We start from the raw sequence: 20,987 nt of genomic DNA, 5'->3' as shown, positions 1-20,987 counted from the left end.
TTGAATGAAGATGATTGATCGTATTGATTTCACGATAACTGCTTGGAAGCCGTAAAGTTGCTCGCAACTCTAGTTCTTCTTCTTCTTCTTCTTCTTCTTCTTCTTATTAATAATGCTGCATACAGTCAGTGTTATGGGTGTGTGTATTTGGCTTGGTGTGTTTAGTTATGCATACTGTTATTGTGTCTATTAAAATGCTCATCATTCATTAATGTATAGCTTTTGTTGTGCTAGTATTACAGTGTGTATTAGGCTGTGTGTATTGCTGTGTTTAGCTATCCAGGTATCTCAAATGCAACTTACACTCATCAAGGCTATAGTAATATTAACTACTGTCATTCCCTGCCACGCAGCGGCCAATGTACTGAATTGTTTGAATTTCTTCACAGAACGGATTTAAATCTAACAATCAAAGGTAAAGATAAGTGCCTCGTCTCTAAGCCTATCTCAGTGTAAAAGGAATGGTAGCTAATGTGTGTGTCTCTTCACAGCCATTATTATTATTATTATTATTATTATTAATGCTGCATACACTCCAAGTTGTTTTTTTATAACCACACATTGACATTCCTAAAAGCTGAAACACTACATCATTCATCACCCCCTTTATTTATTTTCAAAACTGTACTTGCCTGTTGAATAAATTGTAATTTAAAAATAATTAATGTATAGGTCAGAAAATATCTAGGAGATGAGCTTAATCAGCTTTGTTCTTCAGAGTAATAAGTAGTAACATGTAAGTTGTATTCCAGTTGTGAACAATGGAAGGAAGCCCTGCCTTCAGAAGGGTGCCAGGGTCCCAGGACCTGCTCCTCCAGCCCTCACCCCCTGCCTTCAGAAGGGTGCCAGGGTCCCGGGACCTGCTCCTCCAGCCCTCACCCCCTGCCTTCAGAAGGGTGCCAGGGTCCCAGGGTCCCAGGACCTGCTCCTCCAGCCCTCACCCCCTGCCTTCAGAAGGGTGCCAGGGTCCCGGGACCTGCTCCTCCAGCCCTCGCCTGAAGCTGCCGCTGTCTCTGCCGTCATTAAGGCTGCCACTGTGTCCAGCGCCTGGCCAGCAGTGTGGTGAGCCTGTGTGGGTTGGCCTGTCTGACGGAGCAGCAGGTAGATGAGTTCATTGAGCAACGGAGACAAGCAGCGCCTCACCTACCCTGCCCGTCACCAGGACAGGCTGATTCAGGGGCGATTCAAGAACACCAAGACCACCTCCTCTGACACCCCGGAAACGGACAGCCTGAAACAGTGAGCTAGTTCATGTGTAATGTCATTACAATAGGAAGAAAAAAAAAAATCAACTCGCACACCCACACACAACCCCAAAATATAAACATGTACGCATTGCTACTAAAACCTTTTACTCCTGTTGCTTGGTTGCAGGTGCCTGCTTGGACAGTGCTCGGGACCTGCCCAGTGGCCACAGACGAGCAGACTGATCCAGCTCTGCCGCCTCCACCCATCCCCCACCAAGTCCAAAGGTGTGAGGACTTCCCCGGTGGGCAGCTATCCTCGGCGGCTACTCCAAAGTCCGAGAGCTGGTGCTGGGCAGCCCGAGGCACGTGGAGAAGACCACCCTCCAGCTGTTCGACTTGAATCCGCACACCCTGTCTCGATGGTAAGTTTCGTCTCTTGACTGGACACTGATGACATTACACCTCGAAAAGCATAGTGTTGAGATGTCCATTAAAAATGACAACATCTTGATCGCTATACAGTTTGAGGTTAAAGGCTGAAAGAAAAACGCACATAATCTACACAACTACCACAAACAAGTGACTGTGTTTTTGTTGAAACATAAAACTGAGAATGTCATGCATCTGCTGTGTTTCAGACACACCAAACGCCAGAAGGGACAGGAGCAGGCTGTCCTTCAACAGGGGGTGGCACCTGTTAGCGCCAACGCAGTGGACCCAGAGCCTCAACCGCAGCCGCGCCCGCTGCTACAGGAGGGCATGACATACAGACACCAGCCGCATGTCTTTTCCATGCCCCCCAAACACCGCGGGTTCAGGCAAAGCAGGGGAAACGCCCTGGGGCCACGGTGCAGACCGCAGTCCTGGACCACTCAGCACCCCTGCGCCACATACCACGTCATCTCCTTCCACCTCTTCAGCTGCTCCCAGTTTTTACAATATCCAATGTATTATTTTAAGGCTTTGTCTCACAACTGCAACTTGCCCATATTGACTCAGGAGACGAAGGCAAGCACACCCGTCCTCCGAAACATTTCGTTTTTTTATGGCGGTGCATTGTTTCTTTTTTTCCGTTTTGTGTTCTAATGTACCACAGCAAACCTATATAACATTTCATTCAGCACAAGTTGGACTTTCCTCTGGTCAAAGCCCTTTTCTTTTCAACGTCCCATCCCTGCCTATTGGCTGAGCGTCGCAGAGCAAGCTGGGCGGCACATTCAAAATTCAAACTACACAGAGCATTTCACTTATTTGTTTTTAAACTACTGATTTTCTCTGTTGAACCGAATGCGGTTTTGCTTTTAGCCGTATTTTTATTTTCATCGGCAGACGCGCTCTGGTTAATGAGAAGAGGTTAATGTCATGTTGAATAAACTACTGTATCTCTTTGCTGGATTGTTCTGATATCGTGCAAAGACAACGAGAGTACAGATTGTAGTTCAATTGTCTCGGAAACAATGTGATGTTTAAAATTTCTCTTCAACACTGATCACGTTTCCTAATTCAAAGTGACTATTTCGTTTTGGGAGTTTGTATTAAACTGGATAAATTGAGCAGTGCAGGGGAGCGGCCCGACTTCACTGGGCTCCTCGATCACGTCTGATAACGGCACTGCCTGTGCTGGACTAGAAGCCAAGTTGGATTTCCTGCAGCAACCTACATGTTTTTTATACAGCCACAGACCGACACAGAGCCCTGCAATCACACAAAGAGCAAGAACTGCTCCTAAACCCAACCAGGTGTGTCGTTGAGCCGGAACCACGACTACCTCAGTTAGGCCCGACCCGGACAGTCTAGGAGTGGAAATGAAGCACCTGTATTCTCCAGCATCTTCCTCCCTGACTCTCCTCAGCAGCAGTGAAGCATTCCCACACTGAAGCTCATAATCAAACAGGCTGGTCCTGTTCACATACTGAGGGAGCTGATGGGCAAGCTGGTCCGTGTCCTTATTACTGTGAACGATGAGGTCCGTTTCTGCTCTTCTCCAGATCACAGCTAACTTCTCATCCCAGCCTCCCCCTGTGTCGTTGAAAGAGCAGCTCAGGATACAGTCCTGCCCCTCAGTACACTTCACTGAGCTCAGGACTCTCACATGATCTGGTGCTGTTGTGGGTTGAGCCGGAACCAGGACTACCTCAGTCAGGCCCGACCCATACAGTCTAAGAGTGAAAACAGAGCACTCGTATTCTCCAGCATCTTCCTCCCTGACTCTCCTCAGCAGCAGTGAAGTGTTCCCGCGCTGCAGCTCAGAATCAAACAGGCTGGTCCTGCTCACATACTGAGTTAGCTGATAGGCAAGCTGGTCTGTGTTGTCATGGTAACTGTGAACAATGTGGTCTGTTTCTGCTCTTCTCCAGTTCACAACTGACTTGTCATCCCAGCCTCCATCTGTGTTGTCAAAAGAGCAGCTCAGGATACAGTCCTGCCCCGCAGTACACTTCACTGAGCGCAAGACTTTCACAAACTCACTGTCGCTGCTCACACTGCCAGCAGCCAGTATGAGGACAGCCAATACCCCGGTAACAGCAGCAGCAGCAGCAGGGCCAGTGAAGCACACTCTCCTCCTTAACTGGATCCTGGACTCAGTCCTTGTCTTCAAATAGAGCCTGAACAGGAGAAGAGAAAAAAGTTCAGAAACACAAAGGAGAGAGAGAGAGAGAGAGAGAGGGAGAGAGAGAGACACACACACACACACACACACACACACATATATACAGGGCCCCCGCCCCCCCTGCCCCTCACACACACACGGTTATAAACACACACACATAGAGTTATAAACACACACACACACACACACAGGGTTACAAACACAGACACACAGGGTTCAGCACATTTATGACTCGGACACTCACTGGGACAGTTTGCTCCCAGGCTGCCTGATGTGATCCGGTGCCAATGAAACAAGTTAAATAGCGAGCAGAAACTTGAAACAGAACAGAAGACAAGAAGAGGAGAAAGTGACGCATCAAACTCAGCGCAGAGAGCAGGACGAGAAGGGCACACATTGAAGCCAAGAGAAAAGAAACCCTGGAGTACAATACTGGATCGGGGGTCTTACTGGTTCCAGGGCAGCTCAGGTGAATTCAGGGACGCTTCTTCTCCTGCAGAGTCCATCCTCTTTGCACGCTACGTCTGCATCTCTGTACCAACACACAAGAGAAATCTTAAATTCATACCACGTTACACACTGGAGTCACTAAATATTCAAAGACTCGTCTGTCTGTTTATCATTATTATTACACATCACAGCGCTCTTAGTTATAAACTATATACTCCAGAAAAGTTTCATGAAATTAAACCCACAAGGAAAGGGCCATTGTGAAAACCTACAGATTCACAACCAGAAAAACTACACTTCCCATGAGCCTCTCTTCCAGTTTCACTCCCCCCCTCCCTCCCCCATTTCTCCAGAAGGACCCAGAGCCTACAGCAAACATGCCAGCTTTGAACCTTTGTGAATACAGTACTGTGCAAAAGTTTTAGGCAGGTGTGAAAAAATGCTGTAAAGTAAGAATGCTTTCAAAAATAGACATGTTAATAGATTATATTTATCAATTAACTAAATGCAAAGTGAGTGAACAGAAGAAAAATCTAAATCAAATCCATATTTGGTGTGACCACCCTTTGCCTTCAAAACAGCATCAATTCTTCTAGGTACACTTGCACAAAGTCTGGGATTTTGTAGGCATATACTCAGGTGTATGATTAAACAATTATACCAAACAGGTGCTAATGATCATCAATTCAATATGTAGGTTGAAACACAATCATTAACTGAAACAGAAACAGCTGTGTAGGAGGAATAAAACTGGGTGAGGAACAGCCAAACTCAGCTAACAAGGTGAGGTTGCTGAAGACAGTTTACTTTCAAAAGTCATACACCATGGCAAGACTGAGCACAGCAAGAAGACACAAGGTAGTTATACTGCATCAGCAAGGTCTCTCCCAGGCAGAAATTTCAAGGCAGACAGGGGTTTCCAGATGTGCTGTCCAAGCTCTTTTGAAGAAGCACAAAGAAACGGGCAAAGTTGAGGACCGTAGACGCAGTGGTCGGCCAAGGAAACTTACTGCAGCAGATGAAAGACACATCATGCTTACTTCCCTTCGCAATCGGAAGATGTCCGGCAGTGCCATCAGCTCAGAATTGGCAGAAAACAGTGGGACCCTGGTACACCCATCTACTGTCCGGAGAAGTCTGGTCAGAAGTGGCCTTCATGGAAGACTTGCGGCCAAAAAGCCATACCTCCGACGTGGAAACAAGGCCAAGCGACTCAACTATGCACGAAAACACAGGAACTGGGCTGCAGAAAAATGGCAGCAGGTGCTCTGGACTGATGAGTCAAAATTTGAAATATTTGGCTGTAGCAGAAGGCAGTTTGTTCGCCGAAGGGCTGGAGAGCAGTACACGAATGAGTGTCTGCAGGCAACAGTGAAGCATGGTGGAGGTTCCTTGCAAGTTTGGGGCTGCATTTCTGCAAATGGAGTTGGGGATTTGGTCAGAATTAATTGTCTCCTCAATGCTGAGGAGTACAGGCAGATACTTATCCATCAAGCAATACCATCAGGGAGGCATCTGATTGGCCCCAAATTTATTCTGCAGCATGACAACGACCCCAAACATACAGCAAAAGTCATCAAGAACTATCTTCAGCGTAAAGAAGAACAAGGAGTCCTGGAAGTGATGGTATGGCCCCCACAGAGCCCTGATCTCAACATCATCGAGTCTGTCTGGGATTACATGAAGAGAGAGAAGCAACTGAGGCTGCCTAAATCCACAGAAGAACTGTGGTTAGTTCTCCAAGATGTTTGGTCCAACCTACCTGCCGAGTTCCTTCAAAAACTGTGTGCAAGTGTACCTAGAAGAATTGATGCTGTTTTGAAGGCAAAGGGTGGTCAAATATTAATTTGATGTAGATTTTTCTTCTGTTCACTCACTTTGCATTTTGTTAATTGATTAATATAAACTATTAACATGTCTATTTTTGAAAGCATTCTTACTTTACAGCATTTTTTCACACCTGCCTAAAACTTTTGCACAGTACTGTACATGCCAACACTACTTATTATAGACTAACCTGGCTGCACACACACACACAGTCGGACCCGCCTAATTGGGATTGCTGCTGAAATGGGATACAACTCGGAACGGTTCTTCCCAATGCTATTGATGTTGTTTAATTGGGACGTTGCTTTGTTTAATTGGGATGCAGTATTTTCAAATGATGAATGGAGATCGCTTTTCAGAGCAAGACAGGTGGTGCAGCACTGTGCAGGGAGTGTGTGATTACATTGTGACTTAAGAACATAAGAAAGTTTACAAATGAGAGGAAGCCATTTGGCCCAGCTTGCTCGTTTGGTTGTTTATCTGTTTATTTAGCAGACACCTTTATCCAAGGCAACTTACAGAGACTAGTGTGTGTGAACTATGCATCAGCTGGAGAGTCACTTACAACTACGTCTCACCCGAAAGACGAAGCACAATGAGGTTAAATGACTTGCTCAGGGTCACACAATGAGTCAGTGGCTGAGGTGGGATTTGAACCGGGGACCTCCTGGTTACAAGCCTGTTTCTTTAACCACACAGTTGTTAGTATCTTATTAATAGCAGAATCTCATCAAGTAGCTTCTTGAAGGATCCCAGGGTGTCAGCTTCAACAACATTACTGGGGAGTTGGTTCCAGACCCTCACAATTCTCTGTGTAAAAAAGTGCCTCCTATTTTCTGTCCTGAATGCCCCTTTATCTACTCTCCATTTGTGACCCCTGGTCCAGGTTGAAAAAGTCCCCTGGGTCGACATTGTCTATGCCTTTTAGGATTATGAATGTTTGAATCAGATCACCACGTAGTCCTCTTTGTTCAAGACTGAATAGATTCAATTCTTTTAGCATGTCTGCATACGACATGCCTTTTAAACACAGGAGAATTCTGGTTGCTCTTCTTTGCACTCTTTCTAGAGCAGCAATATCCTTTTTGTAACGAGGTGACCAGAACTGAACACAATATTCTAGATGGAGGTCTTACTAATGCATTGTAAAGTTTTAACAGTACTTCCCTTGATTTACATTCAACACTTCTCACAATATATCCAAGCATCTTGTTGACCTTTAACAGCTTCCCCACATTGTCTAGATAAAGACTTTTCTGAGTCAACATAAACTCCTAGGTCTTTTTCATAGATCCCTTCTTCAATTTCATTATCTCCCATATGATATTTATAATGCACATTTTTATTGCCTGCAGTACTTTACACTTTTCTCTATTAAATGTCATTTGCCATGTGTCTGCTCAGTTCTGAATGCTGTCTAGATCATTTTGAATGACCTTTGCTGCTGCAACAGTGTTTGCCACTCCTCCTATTTTTGTGTTGTCTGCAAATTTAACAAGTTTGCTTACTATACCAGAATCTAAATCATTTATGTAGATTAGGAATAGCAGAGGACCTAATACTGATCCCTGTGGTACACCACTGGTTACCTCGCTCCATTTTGAGGTTTCTCCTCTAATTAGTACTTTCTGTTTTCTACATGTTAACCACTCCCTAATCCATGTGCATACATTTCCTTGAATCCCTACTGCGTTCAGTTTGAGAATTAATCTTTTAAGCGTGACTCTCAAAAGCTTTCTGGAAATCTAAATAAACCATGTCGTATGCTTTGCAATTATCCATTGTCGATGTTGCAACCTCAAAAAATCAAGCAGGTTAGTTAGACACGATCTCCCTTTCCTAAAACCATTATTATAGTTTCCATATAATAGAAGTCAGGCTTATTGGTCTGTAGTTACCTGGTTTGGTTTTGTCTCCCTTTTTGTGGATCGGTATTACGTTTGCTATTTTCCAGTCTGTCGGTACAACCCCTATGTCAAGAGACTGTTGCAAGATCTTGGTTAGCGGTTTGTAAATAACTTCTTTCATTTCTTTGAGTACTATTGGGAGGATCTCATCTGGCCCAGGGGATTTGTTTATTTTAAGAGCTCCTAGTCCCTTTAACACTTCTGCCACTGTTATGCTAAAGTTATTTAAAATTGGATAGGAACAGGTCGACATGTGGGGCATGTTGTCCGTGTCCTCCTTTGTAAAAACCTGTGAAAAGTAATCATTTAATATATTTGCTATTTTTTTTTCTTCATCTATGATTTTGCCATTTGTGTCTCTGACATTTAACCTCCTCTTTGAATGTTCTCTTACTGTTATAATATTGGAAAAACATTTTGGAATTGGTTTTAGCTCCCTTAGCAATATTGATTTCTACCCAGGTACTCTTTTTGTGTACTAACATCACATCGAAATGTAAATAACGAAGCAGAAAAGGAAATGTCCTAGCAGAAAAGGAAATGGACAGAGTGAAATGTAAAAAACAAGTGGCAAAAGAGAAATGAATAAATGAATGAATAAATAAAAAGGGAAATAAATAAATAAATGGATATTTATTTATTCCTGTATTTATTTCTTTTGAATTTTGGCATGGAATATCCTCCATAGGAACGGGCCAAAATGAAATAATCAGATATGCTTCACACTCTATGCGAGTGCTGACTGCATTAGCAAGAATGTCCACAGAGGGCGCTTATGATCTGTTTCTTAATGATACAATTCCAGTAACTGCAGGCTCGGAGTCAAAATTCAGACACACCCCACCGACCCCCCACCCCCACATTACCCCGTCTACAAACCAGACCACAGGATGGGGTAAAAGCCGGAACGGCCCAGAACGAGCCGGAACGGCACTTTAATGAATTCAATTGCTTTAAAAAAACAGCATAGAAGCTGCACAGAGTATGAAAATGACACACACAGTACAACTAAGTGAGGACCTCATAACACTATTGAAAAAACCCACCGAACCGACCTTTAACTGCCCGTTCAAGGTTATAAAACGGTGCATTTATTTTGTTTGTTTATGATCTTTTTTCTCTCTCTCTCTCTCTCTCTCTCTCTCTCTCATTGCTGGTAGCCCCTAACTGTAACAGTTATATGTGATTAAAAAATAAAAATAACATTATATATATATATATATATATATATATATATATATATATATATATAGCTGCAACAGTAAAACAACGTTTATTTTTTGCACAATTTTTTTGTTCTTACTTACAATGATAAAAAAATTATTTAAATGTATTTAACATATTCATATAGGTACATAGGCTATATTTGATACAAAATGGATACAATGCAATTCAATGCAAAGGCAAGCAAACACACTATGTTACAATTAGGTAGTTTACAACATGTAAGGAAAAACAAGCAAACAAAGCAAAACTGTTTAGATTTTAATATTACGCAGGGTGACTTCAAATACAGAAACCTTGATGCATTCTGCATTTTCTTCAAAAAAATGAATTTGTTTTAACATTGTGTGTCATATTCATAAATAAATAAAATAAACAGAATAAACAAACTAACATGTTTGTGTTTAATTTGGGAACCTCCTGTCTGAATACGAGAGAGAAATGAAACAGTGTATTCTTGCTCTAAATGAGTTGCTGCTATATTAAACTGTGTAACAGTGTAATGCCTGAGAAAGAACGACTGAACCCTTGAAACAATGCATCGAATTGAAGTATTTGGCTGAAACGCTGTAACTAACAGATAGCACTAGGTTTGTGCAATATGAGAATTGAAATGAAATTGTGTTTTAAATAAATTTGACTATTTTACATCCCTGGCATTTTTATTGTGTGTTTGTGTTGTACTTGGTCAAGACCTTATCCTCTGGCCCAAATGAAAGAACCTGGTGCCAACAACCTAAAATCTTTAACTTCATCTGAAGGAACACTCTAAAAAGTAAAGGTTCAAGTAAGAACCTTTTAGAGTTCCTGGGGTTGATACTGTGAAGATGCTTCAAAGAACCTTTTTACTGGGGTTCCCTGAGGAACCTTACAAACAAGGAGCTTTTAAGAACCTTAAGGTTCTACTTGGAACCTTTTATGTTTATTTACAAACTCACATACACACTATATATATATATATATATATATTATATATATCACACACACACAGACACACATACACAGTGCCTTTCAAAAGTATTCAGACCCCTGACCAATTCTCTCATATTACTGAATTACAAATGGTACTTTGAAATTTCTTTCTGTTTGATATTTTATTTTAAAACACTGAGACTCAAAATCAATTATTGTAAGGTGACATTGGTTTTATGTTGGGAAATATTTTAAAGAAAAATAAAAAAACTGAAATATCTTGCTTGCATAAGTATTCAACCCCTGTGCTGTGGAAGCTCCCAGTTCACACCGATGAAAGAAATTGACCTAACGAGGACACAATTACCTTACCATTGGCCTCCACCTGTGAACCATTAATGTTGCTGTCACATTTTCTGGATAAAAACCCCACTGTTGAAGGATCATTGGTCAGGCTGTGAATCTGAAGGAAAATGAAGACCAAAGAGCATTCTACAGAAGTTAGAGATAAAGTAATACAAATGCATAGATTAGGGAAAGGGTACAAAATAATATCCAAGTGTTTGGATATCCCAGTGAGCACAGCTGGATCAATAATCAGGAAGTGGAAGCTGCATCACACCACCCAGGCACTGCCAAGAAAAGGCCGTCCCTCAAAACTCAGCGCTCAAACAAGAAGGAGACTTGTGAGAGAGGCCAACAATCACTTTGAAGGAGCTACAGAGTTCAGTGGCTGGGAGTGGAGTAATGGTGCACCAGTCAACCATATCAAGAGCTCTGCATAACACTGGCCTGTGTGGGAGGGTGGCAAGAAAGAAGCCGTTACTCAAAAAGTACCATCTGAAAGCACATCTGGAGTTTGCAAGAAAGCATGAGAGTGACCCAGCTGCGATGTGGGAAAAGGTTTTGTGGTCAGATGAGACCAAGATAGAGCTTTTTGGCCAAAACTCAAAGCGCTATGTGTGGCGCAAACCTAACACTGCCCATGCCTCAAGACACATCATCCCTACAGAGAAGTATGGTGGTGGCAGCATCATGCTGTGGGGATGCTTCTCATCAGCAGGGACTGGGCATCTTGTTAAAATTGAAGGAAGAATGAATGGAGCAAAATACAGGGAAATACTGCTTCAGTCCACTAAAAAACTGAAGCTTGGGAAATTCACCTTTCAGCAGGACAATGATCCCAAGCACAAGGACAAAGCAACATTGGAGTGGCTCAAGAACAAAAAGGTGAATGTCCTACAGTGGCCCAGTCAAAGTCCTGATCTCAATCCTATTGAGAATCTGTGGCACTATTTGAAAATTGCGGTCCACAAGCGTCATCCAACCAACCTGAACAACCTGGAGCAAATCTGCCAAGAACAATGTGCCAAAATCACTCCGACACTGTGTGCAAAGCTGGTACAAACTTACCCCAAAAGACTTAAAGCTGTTATGCAGACACGCATATTCATGACTGTATATGCAGACATGCATATTAATGCATAATTTGTCTGGTTAAATAACACGCATGCACACACTAGGAATGACTGGTGGGCCGCTAGTCTATGTTTGATTTATAATTATTATTAATATTTTTTTCCCCCCCATTACATGCTGAGAATGATGCTGTTATTAACTTGGCAGTCTCGCTCTCTCGCGCGCACACATCACCACACCAGTCATCTCTTGATCCAATATCGCAAAATCTAAGGGGGCCACTCCCTGATTGGACTTGCCTGGATTTTCTTAGAACTGGATTGGTCAACCAGATTTCGTCTTTCGTTTGAACCTCTTGTATTGATAGTGGATGAGTGTCAGTGTAGAAAATGGAGAGAAAAAGAAAAGATGGGGCTGAAAAGATTAGAGACAAACAGCAACGGTCTCTCGAGGCAGATGCCGCGAAGCGCACAAAAATGACGGACATGTTCTGTAGGCCGGCTGGTAGTAGGGAGAGCGAGGGGCGTCAGGATGCCAGTATTAATCAGCCGACTCAGCCTAGGGAGCCCACTGAAGAAAATGACGCTGTGGCAGGGTCGAGCACAGTAGGTATAAGCAGTAGAGTTTATGGTTGCATTAAAATAGATTAAAGACTGGGCTGCGCCTTGTACCTAATAACGCCTTGGCTGTGACGATATACACGATATATCACTGCCTCTCGGACCTTATTGCTTTTATAAAACAGCTACACCAATATTTGTAACGTTAGTCACTTTTTGAGATCTAGTCAGCTATGTATAGTTATGCTAAACTCCGCTTGCAAATCGACTAGCCATCCTATGCTAGCTAGCTAGCTAGCTGGGTTACTAAAATAAACATTAGCTCAAACATTTCCGAGGTCACGTCTCTCTCTCGCTCCACCATTTAGCTGGCTACCCCTGATATAACCTGAAACAAAATCATGGCAAGCCGAGCTGATGGTGGTATTAGCCAATTTTTATTTGTAAAACTATAGCATGACATGCCATTTAGCTATAGTATTGCCCCCTACTGGACACTCGCAGCGTAGATTTCACATTGCATGTATTGTATCACACTAACAAAATCCCAAATTTTAAAGCAATCGTTCGCATGAATTTGATTGGGTTTGATACTTCGGTCGATGTTGATTAGGTTGTTGTGCAAAAATATAATTTATGGAACAGTGAGAAGGCCTAACAGCGGCCTATGGTTGAATATAACATGGCTGGATCGCTGACCAATCAGAGAGCAGGACCGGAACTATCCGTTTTATAAATCAAACAAGCTATGTTCTTATGAGTATTCTTCCAAATTATAATACATTTTGCTAAATGTATTAATTAAATGGATTGCTGTTGTCCTTTTGTGCATATTAAAGCAGATGCAGCTGAGCTTGAGGAGCGAGAAAGGGACAGAATGTATGCTGTTGCAGAGTCCAGTGCAGAGAGAACAACAGCTGAGGAAAGAGAAGGAGAGACAGAGACAAGATGCAGGCATATGAAGTGAATGCAGGGGGGTCAGCTGGTAGCTTTGATTACTTCACACGCCCTCAGTCCAAAGAGCTGGACACATGTTTTTGTTATCACCCAAACACAGTGCGACAGACTGAAGATGTCAGCTTGGGATGGGTACATGGTCAACACAACAAGTGAGATGCCTGAGGAGGATGGAAACAGTGGAGCATGTGAAGAAGAGCTGGAGCTAGAGAACAAAACGTGCACTTCATGCAAAAACTGTGCAATGTGTTGCTATTTGATTCTATCCCCATAAAATTTATTGACTGATGCCCATCATGTAATTGGTTTGGGCTACAAATTCCTCCTGACTTTGTCAGTAACCACTTGGAAGGGTTCATGCCAATGTATACAGAGAAAGAGATACTGAGGGCCCTAGACAGTGATGGAGTTATTGACAGGATTGCGCAGAAGAGTGCACTGCTGCGACCTCTGCTGGCGACGTAAGGTAGGACAGTCTTATTAACTTTGGATTTGGGTGAAGTAGTTGACTGTATTTTGAGATATAATTGGGCGTTCTGGAACCCTATTGTAATTTTGGGTTGGTATTGGCGTTGACTGCTGCTAATGGTTTCTAGAATTGCTAATTATGAGCCGGTGTGTTTAGAATTTACAGGTTTTTTTTTTTTTTATTAGGCCCATTGAGAGACCGCAATCTGTGTGAGGTCGGTGATAGTTTATAGAACTGATAAATAAGATATGTGTTTATACTTTACAGTTTATTATTAGTTCTGCTGAGGTTGGTATTGGCGTGCGGAGAATGGCTTCTTTCTACTTGATAAATGCCCATGTTTATTATTTGCTTACAGTAAATACCAATACTAAATACTAGCCTACCAACTGAGGGCAATGTTGTGTTTAAAATAATCTGATATGCAATTAGATCTTAGACCACCGATTACTGTAAACAGAAGATTGTAATTGCATAGAGCAGAGCCATCAATGAAATAATCCGTGGTGCGTAAACTGGACAAACTGGCGAAAGAATTTAGCTCGGATACAATGTTGCATTCACTGACCGCAAAGCGGTGGCAGACAGAGAGACGTGCGAAGACAAAGAATAATGAACAGAAAAATATTTCGTAGACGGAAAAATCTCTGATATTTTCAATAGGATATTATTTGTGACTTCTAGATCATGAAGCCATGGTAATGCAACTGTCATAGTCTATACTTTGCCATACCTAAATCGCCCCTAATATGTTTGAAAACCTGGTAGTAGCTATAGCCTACAATGTACAAAGAAGTTTTACCCTAACAATTTAAAACTCTTTTTTTTACCGATGCTTCATCATGACGGCGCGCTGCGTGCGCTGACTCCATTATTATTTCGGTATGTTGATTTTGACATAAATGTGGGCCGGTGGACCCGAACTTCCGGACGATTTTTGGTCCCAGTCCGCCCCTGGGTTGTATCTTACATTAAAGGCTAATGAAACCCCAATCTCATCATGCCCAACAGATACCACGTTAAAAATGAGATCCAGTTTAACAATCCGACCTACATCTCACTCGTTTACATTGCAATCTTAATATCACACAGTTACTACTGCTGCTTTTGCATCTCACTCTAAAAACAAACAGTCTCATCAACACCACAAGCTTGTTAAAGTGAACAAACAACAATTTATATGTGGTTACAAAGTCAACATCTTAAAAGTACACACACACATTTCTTATTATGACTAAAATATGTACATCTAATAATATGGATGAATTATCTCTCTATTAGTGATGCATGGACCAAGAAGAAGCGCATGGGAACCCAAGAGCAAGCTGATGTTCTCTAACCCCTATATTCTCATCATTCAGTCTACAACAACATCCAGTGTACCATAAACTTACCAACACAAGCTTGAATGGTTGTGGATGCAAAGCACATTCAGCAGTTTACAGAAGTCATGACATTTTGGAGAAATGAGTACAGAGTTCTCAGCACACTGCATGGACTATTAAACTGATTATTATAAAATACAAATACAGAATCTTACACGTGGTTTCAAACAGCACCAGATAAACGGTTCCACATCCAAGACATAGAGGTGTTTTTGCTAAATTTTGTTTTCCCCGAGAGTATAACACATAGCTGAAATTTGATTCTAGTGCTTAATCACAAAAAAACAATATCCGGTCAACAACATGATATTCTCTGTCGTCACTGAATTTGTAGGCAAATGCAGTGTTCCGATCCAGTACAGTATTAAAGTACTAATCAGTGGCCCTTTGCAGGTGTTGGCTGAAAAGTGTAGTTTGTATATACAGTAAAAATCAACGACCATACCCTCGGCTGAATACCCATTCTTGAAATTGCAGTAGATCAATTCATATTAACCCATTTCATGCAGCGAATGGGCAATTGAAGGTCGGACATTTTTTGTAAGTATGTTACTCACTGTATTATGCGTCTTTTTCATCTCCTGTGCAGCTTCTGGACAGCTTTATTAATCAAGCTGTTTGCTGCACACAATGGGAAATGAAAGGTCGGTTCGGTGGGTATTTTCAATAGTGTTCTGATGTCCTCACTTAGTTGTATTGTGTGTATCATTTTCATACTCTGTGCGGCTTCGGAACGCCGTGTTCCGGGCGGTTTTGTCTATACAGCTGTTTAATGCACGGAACGGGCAGTTAAAGGTCGGTTCGGTGGGTTTTCTCAATAGTGTTATCATGTCCTCACTTAGTTGTATTGTGTGTATAATTTTCGTCGTCTTTGCACCTTCGGAACACAGTGTTCCGGGAGCCTTTTGGTGAGAAAAAGAGGGTTCTGGCCCGGAACGGGTTAATGACAGCGCGTTACTAATCGGTTCTGATTGCTAAAATATTCTCCTCACGTGTGTGCAACTTTCTATGGTGCTTTTTAAAGCAATTGAATTAATTAAAGTACTGTTTCGGGCCGTTTCGTCTCGTTCCGGCTTTTAACCCATCCCCCAGACCACCGCAAGAATGAAAGCCAAGATAAATACAGAACTAAATAAACACATACATTAAATAAATATAACAAGACAAAGCATTGCCTTTGCAAACACTAAAATACATCTTTCAAACACTTTACCTTCCACGCGTGTCTGCATTGCTCACACAGCCTGTGGGTCTGTGTTTGGTGTCCCTTCCCCTCCTACAGACGAGTCTGCGCTCCTCAGCGCTAGAGGAGCCATTTCATTGGTTATCCGTTCTTTACCCGCGCGGCTTTGGCAGCGTCAGCTTATTTCCAAAAGACTTGACAACGCCCAAGCAAAACTCCCTGTAAAAAAACTGAAATGAAATGAGATTGGATCTAGCGCTGACAGGCGAAGCAGACTCGTCTAAAGTAGAGGGAGTGACACCAAACACACCCACAGAAAGTCGGCTGTGTGAACGCTGCGGACAAGCGTGGAAAGGTAACGTGTTTTAAAGTTGTGTTTTAGTGTTTGCAAAGGGAATGCTTTGTCTCGTTATATTTATTAATGTATGTGTTTATTCATTTATTTCTGTCTTTATCCTGCCCTTGTTTTCTTGCGGCGGTCTGGCTTTCAAGACAGAATAATGCTCGTGGTAAATACCCTTCGATTGTAAAATCTGTTTTAAATACATGATTTCTTTATAAATGCAAAAAGCAAAATGTGTTTTGTTTAGCCTGATTTGATTACATTTTATATATAAAATGCGTTTTGTAATTTCGCTTTTGTGTTTTCTAAATTTTGGATGTCGCATATAATATTAAGGTGAGCAGACTAACTTTTGGACGGGACAGTCCTTCTTTTGGAACACTGGTCCCAGTGTCCCGGAACCTTGGGACGCTCATTTTGTCCCGTTGTTTTCATAGAGCATCGTCGCGCCGGTAACAGAATATTGTATTTTCATGCAGGCTGTTGTGTTGCCATACCTAACTTAATACAGTACAGTGACACTTGGTGTGACTAAAGGCGAGGTTGAACGAGCAGTAGAATTGAAAAGAGACTGTACAGCGCCGTGGAAATCTGGAGAATTACTGAACCACAACCAATCAGAGCATTGCGGGCGGGTTTAACCACTGACTGCTGCTAAAACTGACGACTGTGCTCGTCTGAATCAACAAATGTCACGAAGGACAATTAAGTCAAAGGTAAATATAATTATTTTAATTGCTAAAGGTAGCCAACTACGCCACCTGGTGGAATATATGGGCACCAGGTCCCGAAATATGAATATACTTTCGTGATTAGATCTAATATTTAATAAACTTATCCAAATCCTTCTTTGCAGGTTCTTTTTTGTATCCCAGGCCCACACAACACACAAGATACATAAATAGGCTTTTAGTACAGAAAAAACTTCAGTTACAACACAGTATTATTCCTTATTCTTGCTCATCTGGTTAACACGGGATAGCATACTTAGTACACATTTTAAACACATCATTCAATAACGAGGGTATAGCAACTAAAAAGATAAAATCAATATTTGGCAGAACAATTGAATAAAATCCACTAAATCGTAATGCAACTACTTGTCCAACGCGACCAGCTAGAAATCTGGGTATGCAAGAAAAATCAATCTCACGAATCTCTGTCCCGGTTCCGTTGATAGCTGAGAAAGCTCCAACTCGTTACACCCGTGCCTACAGAGAGCTCTAGAAAGAATAGTCCATGTTCAACACAGCTCACTCTAGCCTCCAGGAACGCGCACAGATTCTCCCGTACAGCAATAACAATTCCAGCTGGCAGCAACGCTGATCCCGGCACACACTCTAGCCCCAGAACATCAGTCTTCAGCACAACGGGTTATAAACACAGATTTTAGTCCCTACACAGATTTACTGCATAGTCAAACTTCACTCAATTGATCTATCAAAAACAGAAAGAAAAAGACAAACAGTCTCGGCTCATTCCAAGCAATTCCACCCGGTTTATCACGGGAAGGGGTATAACAGTCACAGTATTGAAATCTCAAAAATAACCTCTGTCAGCGTCTTAAGCAGCCAAACATGAGCACCAATACGGCTTTTTTTGTATTGTACTTCCCTGTGTGCTGCCGGAGTCGCGTCTCTCTCAATCTTCCTACTCTTTCATCCACGAAACGTTGTTCTTTTCTTTCTACAGCTCTGTTCCCACACTCTTGTCCACCTGCTCCCCTACTTAATCCATCAATATCGGGTCGATCTTGCGGGTCTTTATTCCTCTTCCCTTGTCACGGTTCATTCATTTATTTCTCTCGTTTGTGAGTCAAAGCGCTCTTTTTATTGTCTGTGACGGATAGATTAGAGCAGGTGAAAACACCGGAGATGATTACTGTGGGAGTCGGGAGTCAGGGATCCCAGACTGGTCTCAGGTGTGGTGTTCAAGCATAATAACAATTCGCGAATACAACAAAATCAAACCACACAGTGAAAAAAAAAGAAACTTCACACACAAAAATTATAACAATAAAAATCAAACACATCATAATAATAAAAATCAAACACATTAATAATAACCGTAAATATATTATTATTTGTTTATTTAGCAGACGCCTTTATCCAAGGCGACTTACAGAGACTAGGGTGTGTGAACTATGCATCAGCTGCAGAGTCACTTACAATTACATCTCACCCAGAAAGACGGAGCACAAGGAGGTGAAGTGACTTGCTCAGGGTCACACAAAGAGTCAGTGGCTGAGCCGGGATTTAAACCGGGGACCTCCTGGTTACAAGCCCTTTTCTTTAACCACTGAACCACACAGCCTCCAAAAAGAAATATTTATTGCACACAATAATAATAACACTTGCTCCACCCCCACCATGTAAACAACTTGGTCATTCATGACATATATTTATATATAGCTTCACTGGCGTTTCCCCCATTTAAAAAGTGCAATATGGCAAAGTATAGGCTATGACAGTTGCATTACCATGGCTTCATGATCTAGAAGTCACAAATAATATCCTATTGAAAATATCAGAGATTTTTCCGTCTACGAAATATTTTTCTGTTCATTATTCTTTGTCTCCGCACGTCTCTCTGTCTGCCACCGCTTTGTGTTCAGTGAATGCAACATTGTATCAGAGCTAAATTCTTTCGCCAGTTTGTCCAATTTACACACCACGGATTATTTCATTGATGGCTCTGCTCTATGCAATTACAATTTTCTGTTTACAGTAATCGGTGGTCTAAGATCTAATTGCATATCAGATTATTTTAAACACAACATTGCCCTCAGTTGGTAGGATAGTATTTAGTATTGGTATTTACTGTAAGCAAATAATAAACATGGGCATTTATCAAGTAAAAATAAGCCATTCTCCGCACGCCAATACCAACCTCAGTAGAACTAATAATAAACTGTAAAGTATAAACACATATCTTATTTATCAGTTCTATAAACTATCACCGACCTCACACAGATTGCGGTCTCTCAATAGGCCTAATAAAAAAAAACTGTAAATTCTAAACACATCGGCTCATATTTAGCAATTCTAGAAACCATTAGCAGCAGTCACCGCCAATACCAACCCAAAATTACAATAGGGTTCCAGAACCCCCAATTATATCTCAAAATACAGTCAACTACTTCACCCAAATCCAAAGTTAATGAGACTGTCCTACCTTACGTCGCCAGCAGAGGTCGCAGCAGTGCACTCTTCTGCGCAATCCTGTCAATAACTCCATCACTGTCTAGGGCCCTCAGTATCTCTTTCTCTGTAGACATTAACATGAACCCTTCCAAGTGGTCTTGTGCTTCTCAGTCTATTCTTGACAAACTTCAGAGTAGAGAAACACCTTTCACATGCTACTTGCGTTACTGACAAAGTCAGGAGGAATTTGTAGCCCAAACCAATTACATGATAGGCATCAGTCAATAAATTGTACCGGGATAGAATCAAATAGCAACACATGGCACAGTTTTTGCATGAAGTGCACGTTTTGTTCTCTAGCTCCAGCTCTTCTTCACATGCTCCACTGTTTCCATCCTCCTCAGGCATCTCACTTGTTGTTCTGACCCTGTATCCATCCCAAGCTGACATCTTCAGTCTGTCACACTGTGTTTGGGTGATAACAAAAAAATGTGTCCAGCTCTTTGGACTGAGGGCGTGTGAAGTAATCAAAGCTACCAGCTGACCCCCCTGCATTCACTTCATATGCCTGCATCTTCTTGCTCTCCTTCTCTTTCCTCAGCTGTTGTTCTCTCTGCACTGGACCCTGCAACAGCATCCATTCTCTCCCTCTCTCGCGCCTCAAGCTCAGCAGCATCTGACACTGCTGCTGTGCCCTTGTGCAAGGTACTTTACCTAGATTGCTCCAGTAAAAACCCAACTGTATAAATGGGTAATTCTATGTAAAAATAATGTGTAAAAAATAATGTAATTGTATGTAAAAAAAAAAAAAAAAGTTATATTTTGTAACAATTGTAAGTCGCCCTTGGATAAGGGCGTCTGCTAAGAAATAAATAATAATACACTGTGAGTGTCCAGTAGGGGGCAATACTATAGCCAAATAGTATGTCATGCTATAGTTATACAAATAAAAATTGGCTAATACCACCATCAGCTCGGCTTGCCATGATTTTGTTTCAGTTTCTATCAGGGGTAACCAGCTAAATGGTGGAGAGAAAGAGAGACGTGACCTCGGAAATGTTTGAGCTAATGTTTTTTTAGGAACCCAGCTAGCATAGCATAGCTATACATAGCTGACTAGATCGCAAAAAGTGACCAACGTCACAAATATTGGTGTAGCTGTTTTATAAAAGCAATAAGGTACGAGAGGCAGTGATATATCGTGTATATAGTCACAGCTAGGGCGTTATTAGGTACGAGGCGCAGCCAAGTCTTTAATCTATTTTAATGCATCCATAAACTCTACTGCTTGTACCTGCTGTGCTCGACCCTGCCACAGTGTTAATCATCCGCTGAGGGGTCTGATTAATACTGGCATCCTGACGTTCCTTGCTCTCCCTACTACCAGCCGGCCTACAGAACATGTCCGTC

At 41.9% G+C, this 20,987-nt stretch overlaps 1 protein-coding gene across 1 annotated transcript; it reads right to left on the bottom strand.

The window, feature by feature from the left end:
* Positions 1-2,520: 2,520 nt before the first annotated feature.
* LOC117967118 (uncharacterized) lies at positions 2,521-16,265 on the bottom strand. Its single transcript, XM_034914365.2, has 3 exons — positions 16,122-16,265; positions 4,249-4,330; positions 2,521-3,793 (listed from the first exon to the last, which is right to left on the bottom strand). The coding sequence occupies exons 2-3, from the start codon at positions 4,302-4,304 to the stop codon at positions 2,686-2,688; spliced, it is 1,164 nt and encodes a 387-aa protein (XP_034770256.1). The 5' UTR covers positions 4,305-4,330; positions 16,122-16,265; the 3' UTR covers positions 2,521-2,685.
* Positions 16,266-20,987: the final 4,722 nt, after the last annotated feature.

Source organism: Acipenser ruthenus, chromosome 44 (assembly GCF_902713425.1).
Source record: "Acipenser ruthenus chromosome 44, fAciRut3.2 maternal haplotype, whole genome shotgun sequence".
Classification (NCBI taxonomy): domain Eukaryota; kingdom Metazoa; phylum Chordata; class Actinopteri; order Acipenseriformes; family Acipenseridae; genus Acipenser; species Acipenser ruthenus.
This window is presented reverse-complemented; position numbering and strand designations above follow the sequence as displayed.